General features: G+C 41.5%; 1 protein-coding gene across 1 annotated transcript in view; it reads right to left on the minus strand.

The window, feature by feature from the left end:
* Positions 1-1,642: 1,642 nt before the first annotated feature.
* The window catches only part of LOC139725372 (uncharacterized), a 66,108-nt gene continuing 54,724 nt past the window's right edge, over positions 1,643-13,026 (minus strand). Inside the window, exons 16-20 of the mRNA XM_071636456.1 lie at positions 12,531-12,658; positions 7,882-8,032; positions 5,664-5,735; positions 2,817-4,919; positions 1,643-1,854 (exon numbers count right to left, since the gene is read on the minus strand). Of these exons, the coding sequence (XP_071492557.1) occupies positions 1,643-1,854; positions 2,817-4,919; positions 5,664-5,735; positions 7,882-8,032; positions 12,531-12,658 (2,666 nt within the window). The remainder of the gene's footprint in view (positions 1,855-2,816; positions 4,920-5,663; positions 5,736-7,881; positions 8,033-12,530; positions 12,659-13,026) is intronic.

Consider the following 13,026-nt stretch of genomic DNA (forward strand, 5'->3'; position numbering starts at 1 on the left):
CATACAAATGTCATATAAAATGAGTTCAATGCAGCCCTGGTAATGATTGAATATGTGGCATAAAGTGATAGTGCTTAATCCATACTCTAAATACAATATTCATCAGGCATAAAATACACCTTTCTTCCATATTGAGATGTGTGGTGTATACTGTAATTTCTGTTTTCCGTTGAAATTGAAAGAAATTCCTTCAAAAAGTTCCATTTTCACTGCCAGTTATAAGAGCAATGATAGATATGATTTGACACAATGTATTCTCAGAGAAAATGCAATATCCAAACAAAAACCTGATAGATGTGTCTTATTCTGTGTGTGTGTGTGGGGGGGGGGGGGGGGGGGGGGGGGGGGAGAGAAGGCAGCACAGAAATTCAGTACCCACAAAATACTTCTGGCAGAATATTCTTCTTAGAATACCTGTATCAACAATCTTGACATCAGGACAGTCGGGGAAACATTTTAAGCAGCCATGTACATTCTCTCCAAATATCAACAAGCTGTTTCTTTTCATCTCTCTATCAGTGGAATTAACATTTTTATTCTGTCTGTTAACATAACCCCCCTGCCTTTTTGTGCCATTCCTAAGATGAATGTATTGGTCATTTCTTGTAGACAACAATTATCATTTTGTTGTTGTTTTTGCTGCAGATGAAGACATCATACAGATACAAACAGTATAGGTTGGTATGTTTCACATTTCTTTATTCTCAGCGATGCTAAACTGAGTAGTAGGTCGGTGTAATACAGGCAAGATAATTTGAATTTTGCTGAGAATCTAAAAAATACCTTTATGAAATGAAATACTCGTGACAAACAGTTTCCACTTAAAAAAAGTATGTGTAGTTCATTATAACCTTGGCATGCTTTTGCCGACAGAGACTGTAAATCAAATTAGACTGTAACGACATACAATCCGGATATCACCTGTCAGTATCTTTTGTAAACTCTATCATATCTGGGAATATGCCTTGCTATCAAGAGTGAAATAATTGGCTCTTTGTTTGGGAGTGTTTCTTGAACTGTCTCTTGCTAAATGAAGCTAAATGAATCTACGGAGATCCTCTCTTGTCTTCACCCGTCATGACAAAAATAGTAGATCAGATTCTAGCAGATCAGATTTTCTGCATAAATGGGCAATACCTAAATTATTCATGAAAATATGTTAACTTATTGCATGCAACAAACATATATCCAAATACATCATCTGTACACACATTATTTGGTCTCGGCTTATTGTTGACACTTTATCTTTCATACAGTTCCAAATGTGTGTGCACTATCGGCCTCTATGCATGCACACACGTATACACATAGATGAAAAAGAAAATTGACATTAACTACAAAGTCATAAGTTGGCAAGGGATACGTCCATATAGGCGCTGAATATTAGACCCTTGCAACAACAAAAAATAAATAATTATAAAAAAAAAATTGTAGAACAAATACACCACATCAAGGTACAGTCAAGTTGATGATCCTCGCTTGGTTACAATCAAGATGCCACAGATCCCATAGCGAAGTGTTCTTGATATGCAAACAGACCCCCACAGATGGATGGAAATTCTAGGAAGAGATCCACGCCTCTCCCACACAGCATCTTACTTCCGAAGGCCAAAATAAAAGAAAAGAGAGAAACAGATGTCCCTCATTTCTGAAGCTTTTGCAGTGCCTTGATGATTGTTAACCTGTGGCCCAGCCGCCTGACCCCCAGCTCAGAGAGGTCGTCCTTCCCCAGGGAGGTCAGGTGGTCACCGGAGATGGCGTTCTCCACAAAGTTCTCCCGGTACTCGCCGAGCTGCAGCCCCTCCAGCCAGTCGCCCACCTCCTCCACCGACCACTCGCTCACCGACTTCTCTGCTAGGGTGCGAGAGATGGATATGGGGGATGTGAGAGGGTGTGGTCTACCACAAGTGATTTCACTCTACACGTAATTATGGTTTGTTCCATGCACACTTGAGTAGTGCTCACATTTCCAGTTGGCTGAGATGTCTAGAATCTTTAATACTGTCAATAAATAGAATTTACCTTCCCGGTAAGCAAAGACTCCATACTAACTTTAATCCCTGGTGGCCTACTTGGGCTACTAATATCTTGTATTTTCAAATTTTGATTGTCCTAAAAAGAAATGTGTTGGCTCAAAATGAAAGGAAAGGTAACAATACATTTTGAATTGCGGGAGCTCAATCAGGCCATCAAAAGATACACTTTGGGGAAATTTGTTTGCCCAACATCAATTATTAGTGGCCCTGGGCCACTGGGCCTCCGGTACTGTCAAGCCTTGCTCAATCCCCCTGATCCCTACCCCATCACTAGGTCAGGAGTTCCTGCTGGATGGAGGCACGTTGCTACACCTGACAGGGCTTGCTAACTTTACAATTGGGTGAAGTTTGGGTGCAGACTGAAATGCTGATGAAAAAACTTGTTACAAGTTAAGCAAAGAGCCACGGCACATTTACGGTTAAAGGTTGCCCTTTTATTAATTGACTATGTCAGGATGAATGTTTCTACCAGCAATATTACAGAATCTATTCACAATAGGTATCTGTCTTGTTTTATCTTATGTCAAGTGAACAAATTGGGGGAACAAACCAAACTTCCTGATAAAGAATGGCATTAATGATGAGCACACTGAATGAAAACATAAATATGCAAATATCATGGCGATATAATCAAAGAATTTAGCCTTAAATCAGAATTGCACAAAATCAAGGTGATGGGCCTCACTATTTCCGTATAGGAATGTATAAAAAAAAAATATTCATGGTGAGATAATGAAACAAGATTTTGAGTACATTTAACGTGAAGAATTATGCTCTCACCTTTGACAAGTGAGTTATTGTTGACTCCGTTGGACATGTTGTTGGCAACCTCGTTGTCATTCCCCACACTCTTTCTGCCGGGCTTGGCAGCAACAGGTGGAGGGGGAGCCCTGGGCCAGTTGTCATTGGTGTCTCCTGTCGACATGGTGGTAAGAGTGGAAGATGAGGACCCAGATGAAGACACATCAGACTTGATGGTGTTGCTGTTGCTCAGGGACTCCTCCCCAATGGGCTCAAAGCCGTCGTTGCTGCTGGGGTCGGTCGACATCGTGCTGTAGCTGGACATCGTGGATATCGAGGAGACGGACGACACCACGCTGGCGGTGTCGAAGGGCTGTTCGCGCCGGAACCGGGCGTGGTCGGGATCCTCCATAAAGCTGGGAGGGGGTGGCACGATCTCAATGTCTGCCACTGCAGGCTCTGACTTCTGGAACTTTTCTATCAGGGATCCCAGTTTTGGCCGCGATTCTTCTGAATCCACTTCCTCTTTCGGCGCTGGGACGGGAGGGTCTGTCTCCACAAATGCAGGAGGCGGTGGAATAGGAGCTTCTGGCATTGCGTCGTCCTCTTTCACCGGAGAGAGCGGCGAGATCTTGGAATCTCGCGGTGAGAGTTTCTTGGGCTTCTCAAAACTCTGCTTGATATTTTTGACAGACACTGGAGGGGTGTCGCTGTCTGAACTGTCCGTTGACACGTCCTCGTTGCGTCCACGCGGTGAAATTCTGATCACATTTTTGTGTCGATTGAGACTGGAATCCTCCTTAATGGGAGGCCTGCTGGCTATTTTGTCCTGCATGGCACTGGCAGCCTTGGCAATGTCGCCATCTGTTGGCTTGACATTGCCCGTGTATTTGTTTGCCGTGTTGATTGATGCCGACTTTCCTACGGGGATACGATTCATTGGTGAGTTGGGTGAAGATTCACTCGATGATTCCTCTTCTGAACTTGGGCTCTGTGATTCCACAATGCTGCGTCGCTTGGCAATAGCATCAAGCAGGACAGCTTGGCCTGATTTAGGCCGTGATGCCTTGTCCTGTTTCTTATACTGCTTTATCCTCTCCTCAATATCGTCCGATTTATTCTCATCTGTCTTTTCCATCCTCATTTTGCGTTTGGCAATGGCTGCTTGTAGGAGAGCCTGCGTAGATGAAGGGCTCTCTACGTTCTGGTTTTGATTTCGATTCAAATTCTGTCCCTCCTGCGAAGTCTGGGTATACTGTTGCTTGGCAGCCATGGCCATCTGGAACGCTGACATGGAAGCTGGTCTCTCCTCCACCACAGTCTCTATCTTCTTTTTCTCCATCTTGGCAGCAGCCAGTGCGATGGCGCTGGCAAAGGACCCTGTGCTTGAGGTGTCATCGTCCGACTCATTGCTGTTTGCAGAATTGTGGACCTCAACCTCCACGGGTATCGCAGTAGTGTTCACGGGTGCATTTTCAATGCAATTTTGACTTGGCATCTTCTTCAGTGTGCCGTTGCCCATGGCGAGCGGTGAGGGATTGGTGGCAGAGAGATTCAGGAGCGACTGAGATCGTGTTGGCGGCAAGGGGCTGGGCTTTTTGGTTGTCCCCTGCAGAGTCTTGGGACTTGCACTCTTCATATCGCGTGCCAATGACGGGTCGGAGGACGTGCGATCTGCACGCAGGTGCACTGCACTGTCTGTGAAACTCACAGAGGAAGATGTTGTCAGGGAATGGGATGAAGCCGGTGATGACCTCATGGATGACACCGCGGAGTCAGATCCGCCGGAACTCCTGCGATCAACCGGACTGTGGACCTCCTCCAGACTTTGCTGCCGGGGAGCTCGGGCGTTGGACATCCTGGCCACGGTGTTGAATTTCTGGGAGGGAGGAGGTAGAGGCACGGAAGGTTTCACAGGAGCGTCGTCGGGCGAGGACTGCGTCGTCCCATCGCTCGATGTGCTGCCCTTTCGCTGCAGGAAGAGCCCGTCCAGCTGCGGTTGGCTGGTTTGGTGCCGGACGGGTCGCTTGCGGATTGATGCCACCTTCAGGTCCTCATCCGGTATGCTTGGAGTACGAGATGACGACGGTGATGTGTATGAGGGCGTTGTGTTCCCACTCTCAATGGCTCTATCCAGCTCATCTACGGTGACATACACACATAATGAACATTGATATCAAAATGGCTTGAGAGATGTGCTGCAAATTTGTACATTTGTGAACATTCCAACTGTGAGAAAATGTTTTTTTCTTGTGTAATTCTTTCCAACGATCACATCTCTTCCCATTTGAATATATGGTAATGAATCAAATCAGAGTGATTTGCTCACAAGTCTTGGCTAATATGTAGTACCCGCTGAATGAACTTAATCACCGAGGACTTACTATATGAGGAATTTGCTTGCTACAGATTAATTCTTCAATAGTTACATCTTCTACAAGTACCTTTTTACTCTTAAACTAGATCCTGTCTAGGAAATATAAGACTGTCAAAAGATCAATCGCATTTCTCACTGCTGAACCAGAGTGAAATCTGACATCATGGTCAAAACAGATGAAAGTTTGTTAAAACTGGCTTTGTAAAAGAGGGCTACTACTGCTATATGCTATGTAGTGTGAAGTAAACCCATTCAATGATTTTATACCACCAAATCAAATTTGATAAATCAAAGATTTTTTGTAAATAAACAATCAATATGAGATTTGAGATTTGACAGGTTTTTTTTTTTGGTATTAAAATCCTTGATATTATGCATATGGATATGCATAATCATAACATACACATATGCACATACTCATACACAGAAGAATTACACCAAAAGATGTTTTGACCCATAGCATGATATGCAAGCGATTAATTCAGCTATGATTTCAGCCACATACTCACCTACTGCGTTCTGCTCCTGACTGGAAATGGAGAGTGACCGGGTGGTCGGGGTGTTAACTGGAAGGCTAGGGGCTGAGAGGGCGTAAGAGAGCGAAAGAGTGAGAATGAGAGTGAGAGAGAGAGAGGGGACAGGAAGCCGGAGAAAGACAGAGAGAGAGAGAGAGAGATTCAGATATTAGCCATTGGCAACTACTCAACCCATGCTAGAAGAGAAAACAGCCATATTAGCTAGTACATTGTACATAGAGGCTTGATCTAGCAGCATGGGAAACAGGCTCTTCCAAAATGCATGAAGGCCCCCTGTAGATGCTCCATTCTGTTTTTTGCTAGATATTGTTTCTTGCTCTATCTCTACATGCATTGCATACATTTATTGCATTTTCAAAAAGCCTTTGCATCATTGATTACATGATTGAAGGATCATCATACTGTAAAAGTGGAAATTTTCGCGGTGTGAAAATCACCACATATTTCTTGCAACCGGAAGCCAGCGTGAAAATAAAAGTATGCAAATATTTTTTCATGTCATGTACTCCAGTCATTCAAAATTGATGTCCTGATTCTGCAGAATTAAAAACATGCGAAATTCATCTCCCCCAGCCGAGCATGTACAATTACTCGTGAAAATATCCACTTTTACAGTATATGATGTCCCATATTGGTCCAATCCCACACACACACACAAAGCAACATCAGGACTTTCTCAAATGAAAAAGTCAAAATTAGTCTCTCTCTGCATCCAGCAGTTCTACTATATCTATACATGAAGCACTTTAGAGAAAAACTGGATGACAGCTTGTGCCCACACCATAGTAAAGGGATCAACAGATTTTAATATCTAAATTTCTTTTTGCAGTTCCTCTTCTAATTGCAAAAGAAGGATATCAATATACACGTAGGGTGCTAATCTACCCTGGTACCAAATGTAAACACACAACTATTTGCTGATTTTACAACACCATGTGTATGTGCGAGTTTGAAAGCAGTACAATACACAGAAATGCTCAAAAGTGAAAAGTAGCTGGGAAATTTGTCATCAAGAAAAGCAAGGAGGTGTTCATCACAAATTATCCAAAAAAAAAAGAACATGGTTTCCACAAAATCAAGCATTGGCTTTTTCTTTTCTGCTGGGTGCATTCAAAAGTGAACCCCCTCCAAAAAGAAAGGAAAAAAAGAAAGAAAGAAAACAAATATCAAAAGGATCCTAAAGTTTTTGTTGACACCTAACTTTCAGGTTTCCAACATTTTTTCGTTGAGATAATGAGAAACTGCTTATGAAATATGAAAGAGCATGTAACTCTAAGAGGGATTCAACGTTTATTTGATAAAAACTGGTTTTGAAATGGATGAAATATCCGAAACAGAGCAATCCTAATAAAATGTGGGGCCCACCTTTTATACCTTTTATTAGGATTGCTTTGTTTTACTTTGTTTTTTGGATGTCTCAGCCATTCCAAAACAGATTCTCATCTTATAAACTATGAATATCTCTTATAATGGCATGCTCTAGCTGTAACATTTCATGTGGTTTCTTAGTATCTCACAAAATGTCAAAAGCCCAATCCTCATCTCCACCAATACTATACCATCCCTTTAAGGCAGATGCTGCTACAAATGGCCCAAGCCATCACATTCAAGAGCAAAAGAGCAGTGGATCAACTGCCCTGTGCTCAGAATGTTGCTACAACTGTTCAGGTTTGGTCTTTGGAGACTGACAACTCACTGCTAACAAGCTTGCAAAAGTCACGCTATCACCTTACGGTGTGTCAGTGAACATCTCATAAATAGATTGCCGTGACTGGTTTCGCACGAAAGTTGAAAAATCAGTCTGTGGCATCTGTCCCCAGAGTCTATGCAAAATGGCTACAAGAGTTTACTCAAGAATTCCCCATGGAGACTGCAGGCATAATGGCACAAAAAAAAACTTTTTGTGCCCTACAAAGACAAAGATTATAACTTTATGTGTTTTGATGGCTTGCTGGTGTAACTGTATTGTTAGAATGAGTGACTACAATGTTCTTAACCAAAAGTAATTGAAAAAAAATGCAAAACAAGGAAAAGTTAAAAAAAAAGGACAGCAGCTTTTCCCATTTGCGCAATTTATGCACAGTATCTACAACTACAGAAGAAGGTCTGCATTTAGCCAAGTTCTTCTCACTTGACTTCAAGTTAATAGCAGATAGAGCTCTTTGCTATGAGGGCTGAATGCTCATCTTACCTTGTCTCTTCATGGTCTTTCCCTCCTTCAGCCACGAGTAGGCCTTGGAGCCCGGCACCGTGATGACCTTCATCACGATGGTGTCCGGCGAACTGACCACTAGGTTGACCACATACTGGTGAGGGGCCGCTACCACGTCTTCGCCGTTAATCTGAAATGACAATGAAAGGGAAAGTGGAGGAGGATCAGTGTAGGTAAGTTGAAGGAGAACTAAATAACTGAACACAAAAATGAGCCAGGGTATATTAGGCTTGTGAGCAGTCTCTTCAATTTCAATACTGAATTTCTGTCAGAGTTCACCAGGGAAATTATCATTCAAGTCACCATAAGTGAGCGAGCTGGTTAAGTATTTGCTACTTTGCATGTGAGATTAAAGAGAAAAAAATACAGAAAAAAGAAGTACTGTAGACAGTCCAGCCATTCCTCGTTTGCAGTAAAGCAGCGAATCAAAAGTTCTAGTCACCATTTGGTAGGCTGTATTAGACTGCACGAAGATAAGACTTTGTGGTTAAAATTTACCCAAAAGATACGAACAAATTTATGCTATTGGAACTTGACAAAAAAAAAATATAGGAAGGGATGAATTGAAGAAAAGTCCTGTATTATTCTATTAATCATCAGAAGTGCTATTAGTTTTTAGTCCTTACTGTTTATCCCCCCCCCCCCCCCCATGACTATGATACGATCAGTTTTCAGGGAAATAGTATATGTGTGTACAAAGGTTAGTAACATTCCGGATATGAGGAAGAAGTGTGATCATCAAAGCTTGGAGCATGTTATTGAAACTGGATTCTGCTTTCACCTTCTTTGTTTGTGTGTTTTTTGTTTTTCATGAAACTCCACCCTCTGGTTACTTCCTTGACCTTCAGTAGCTAACACAAGGCAGGAAAGTCTCAAAGTCACTCAAATTTCAATTCACTCGGGGTTAAACACCGTATCAAATGAACCAGGCACTGCTGAACAATGATAAAAATCATCACCCGCTGTAGTCTTCGGGGAAGGTCATAAATAACAAGCACATTTGAAGACCCATATGCATAACCAAACATTTCTGGCAAAATCATGGTTATTTTCTTGTAACGTCTCAATTTCCCACTTCTCTGCTCGGCGACTGTTTGTTATCAGCAACCATGCACCGTGTGACCTGACCTCTCTAGCGGTAGCTGCACGTGGTGATGCGGGGTAATTTGAGAAGCTCTGGAGAGCGAAATAGGAAATCGGCTCTGTGCTCTAGTTAGGATCCGTCGAGCAAATGATGACTTATTGGGAATAGATAGAAGAGCAGGTATGAGCAACTAAGGGATCCTCATTACCGCTGGAAACACCCCAGGGAGCTTTGTAGACTCACAGGGGGTCAAAGAAATTATTGAATAAGTAGATCACTCAGTATATTTTGTTGCTTTTTAATTGCACAAAGAAAAATTAAATAAACTGAGCAGGTTAAAAGTCACAGAAGGATAAAGACAAACATCCTGTGCTTGAACTATATTCTGGATTATTAATTTGTAACCTTTATCTCTATCTTTGCTTTTTCTTTAATGGGTGAACACTCACTTGTTAGTTGTAACGTTAGGTTAACATTTAAGAAACTAATGAGATTTACGTTACATATCTATTTTGTGTGTGCACACACACACAACAAAAAAAATATCAAGAGCTCTGGAAATCAAGCAGAATAAAACTATTTACCCACTAACAGTCCTTCCTAGTTTCTGTGACCTGCCTAGTGTAAATAAACAGCCCATGATGGCCGAGGCTATTCAAAGATGCCAGTTTTATCTTCTAAGCCAGAGCTCAACATCAGCAGTGGCCAAGTGGCCCTGGGCCACTGAAAATTGATGTCGGACCACCAAATTTCAAAAAGGCTCTCTTTTAATGGCCTAATCAGTCAGTTAAAATTTGAAATGAATTTTTACATCTCCTCTCATTTCAGGCAACTATATTTCTTTGTTGGGCCACCAACATTTCAAAGTCAAAGACTTCACTGGCCCACAGGACCACCAGATCAAGAAAGTTATTGTCAAGCCCTGTCTAAGAAATTAATAAAAGTTTACAACACAAAATATCGGGGAACAAATCAGTTCCTTCTCTTACAGACAGACAGAAAGACAAAGGGAGAGAGACAACTTTTCCTTTTCATTTAGGGCATACAGAAAGCCAACTGTTTCACTGGCGACACTATGAGCTTAGGAGAGAATGCCATGCAGTATATTTTAAGATTTCGAGTTAGGAGGAAAGCGCCTTTTTTTTCCTTTTCCTTAATCCTAGTACACCTGACGGCAGACATTTGCGCAACAAAATTTATGAATTACATCCTGGAAACGAAAGACATTTTCCGAAGTCTGAAACATGCCCTGAGAATGACATTTGGCTGCAAATTAGTGAGTTAGATATGCCCCCCCCTCCCCCTCCCCCCTCCCCCCTCCCCCCTCCCGCCCGATTCCTCCTACGGGTCTGCACCCTTGCCCAACATGCTCATATGAAAAACTGACAATGCAATGACAAACCTACCGGTATATGAAACAACCCATTCCATAGAACTCATTGGTATTCATACCAGAGTCGAAGTGACTCGTTAACTGGAGATAAATTTGTATAAAACAATAAACACAGACATGTATATGAAGAGTAGATTAGAAATCCATTTCTTCTTTTCTTCTCTTATGGAGTTGACTGAAGTATGTTTGTTCCTTTAAGGATAATCAAAGAATGTATGATTGTTAAGAACTTTGCTCATTCTATGTTGCACTTTGCACACAGATAACAATGCTGCTGGGATAAAAAAACAAAACAAACATCACTGATCATCCTAACAGAAGTAGGTTTTCTTCAACATTCTTTTGACAATGACACATAAGATGAAAAGCAGTTCCCCTTCAGGGAATTTGAAAGACAGGAATAAAAGCAGCTATTGCCTGTTGAGGTCATGCGGGAGTTCAAGTCGAGAGTTCCAGAAAGGACGAAGGAGTCAGGGCTAAGTTCAGTAACAAGTGGCCAATGATTCACACTCATGCATCGCTTACTGGGTACGAATTTAGCTCTATGAAATATGGTGGCAAAAAAGAAAAAAAAAGAGTAAAGGAGCTTGGAGTCACTTCCTCTTCATTTCACAGGTTGTCTGAAGGCAATGTCTGCAGAATGCAAAAATATTAGAATCATCTTGGATTTCCTTTCTTACAGCAACTCTTATTAATTTTTCACTGTCTTATTATTGAAGGCTGAAAAGTTGGTAATTTCTGGCTTCTTCGGAGTATCATTTTAATCTGCTCAGTTAGTCCCATCGATGCTCTTTGGCCATTTTATGAATAGCAATCAACTACAAATCGTATCACTCTGTAATATTTCAATACATTGTGACAAGTACCATCACCTTCTGCCCCCCCCCCCACCCATGCCAAGAATGAAAGGAGTGCAAGTTAAATACATACAAAAATCTTACATAAGTATACTCTTAGGGCTTTCAACCACATGAGCATTACTGGACGTTGTTTCGATATACACAATCACATTTTCATTTTCAATCTCTCAGCAAGATGTGATGGGAAAGATTAGTGGCATCAGCCAGCAAGCCATTCATTTAATCAATGCAATGTATTTGGCAGGTTATAAAATCATATGACGTTTTGAACTTAAAGGATGATATAGTTTCTGTTGAGATGGGGTTTCAGGTTTCTAATGTTTTTTATGATGATTTCTGAGATAATGAGAAACCTCTAATGAAATATGAAACAGCAAATAAGTCTAAGAGGAATTCAAAGTTTATTCGATGAAAATTGATTTTGAAATGGCTAAGATACTGTAAAACATGATATATTCGCGGCATGAATTTTTCGCGAATTGGAGCCGACAGCCTTTTTCGTGGCATGAAATTTTTGCAAAGTGCCACTGGCGTTCAATGCATTTAGTGTTAACAAGGACTTTCGCGTGTATATTAATTTCGCGAATCTTGACGCTTGCGAAATTCGCGAAATTAAAGTGCACGCGAAAATTCCTCGTTTTACAGTATCTGAAACAATGCGACCGTAATAAAAGATAGGACCAAACTTTTATTAGGATTGCTTTATTTTACTTTGTTTTTGTACATCTCAGCCATTTCAAAACAGATTTTGATAAAGTGGTTTTTAAGTATCTGGCAAAGAGTTAAAAGCTGAATCCTCATCTCAACTAATACTATATCATCCCTTTAATCCCGTCAGAACCACAAACTCAGGATGCCTTTGATACTGTATGCAAAATGGTTATCAATGGTAAGAAAAGAGTTATACATATGATGACCTAAATGGTATCCCGGGGTACCAAATAAAAATCAGCCATTTTGTTGAATTATTTATTTTTTTTAAAGGTTGTATCCTGGGCGCCAAAAAGTGGGAAATTATTTTGGTACTGGAGGTGCTAGCCACTGCACTGCACTGCACTGAAGCTCACGCTATATTACTAGCACAGCATACCATGCATGCATAGTATCACATGCAGTGGTATGGGAATGACTGTAGACGCACACACAGTGCAGGCATTTCTCTGTGGCTGTCCTCGAGTGGATGTGAGGTAGCGCTACACAACGTGGTACCCCGGGGTACTACGGTACCCCGGGGTAACGCATGATGCATCATATCCCAAAGATGTGTGGCATTCATGTGGTCTCTACCCACCTCCAGAATGAAGTCTCCCATCTTGAGTCCTGCCTTGTCCGCTGGACTGCCCTTGTCCACATGTTCCAGGTACTGCAGGGCAGGGAAATCCTTGGTGGGAGTGAAGGCAACAGCCCCACCCTGGGGACCTGTAGGATGGGAAGGGGGTGGGGGGGGGGAGTGGAGGAGAGGGAATAAGATTCACAGCTCTTTGTTCAGATAAAAAGGCATATTAGGGCATGATACAAGTTTAATTCCAACATTGTTTGAACAGCTAAAAAGATTTATTAAATTTTTATCTCTTAATTAATTACTTTTGACAAGTTGCAAAAATATATAGGATATTGGAGCAATTCTTGCCTTTTGCACAGTGGAATACTACATTGCAAAGTTTATGCAATTTTCAGAGCCAACATTTTTGATAGTGAAATATCATGACATTTGATAAGATCTATTCAATTTCATCAACACCCATTTGAGGGACAGTCTGAGAATCTTTTTCTGACTTCACAATACA

Source organism: Diadema antillarum, unplaced genomic scaffold, assembly GCF_040938485.1.
Source record: "Diadema antillarum isolate AM-2024a unplaced genomic scaffold, OU_Dant_1.0 seq00000035_RagTag, whole genome shotgun sequence".
Lineage (NCBI taxonomy): Eukaryota > Metazoa > Echinodermata > Echinoidea > Diadematoida > Diadematidae > Diadema > Diadema antillarum.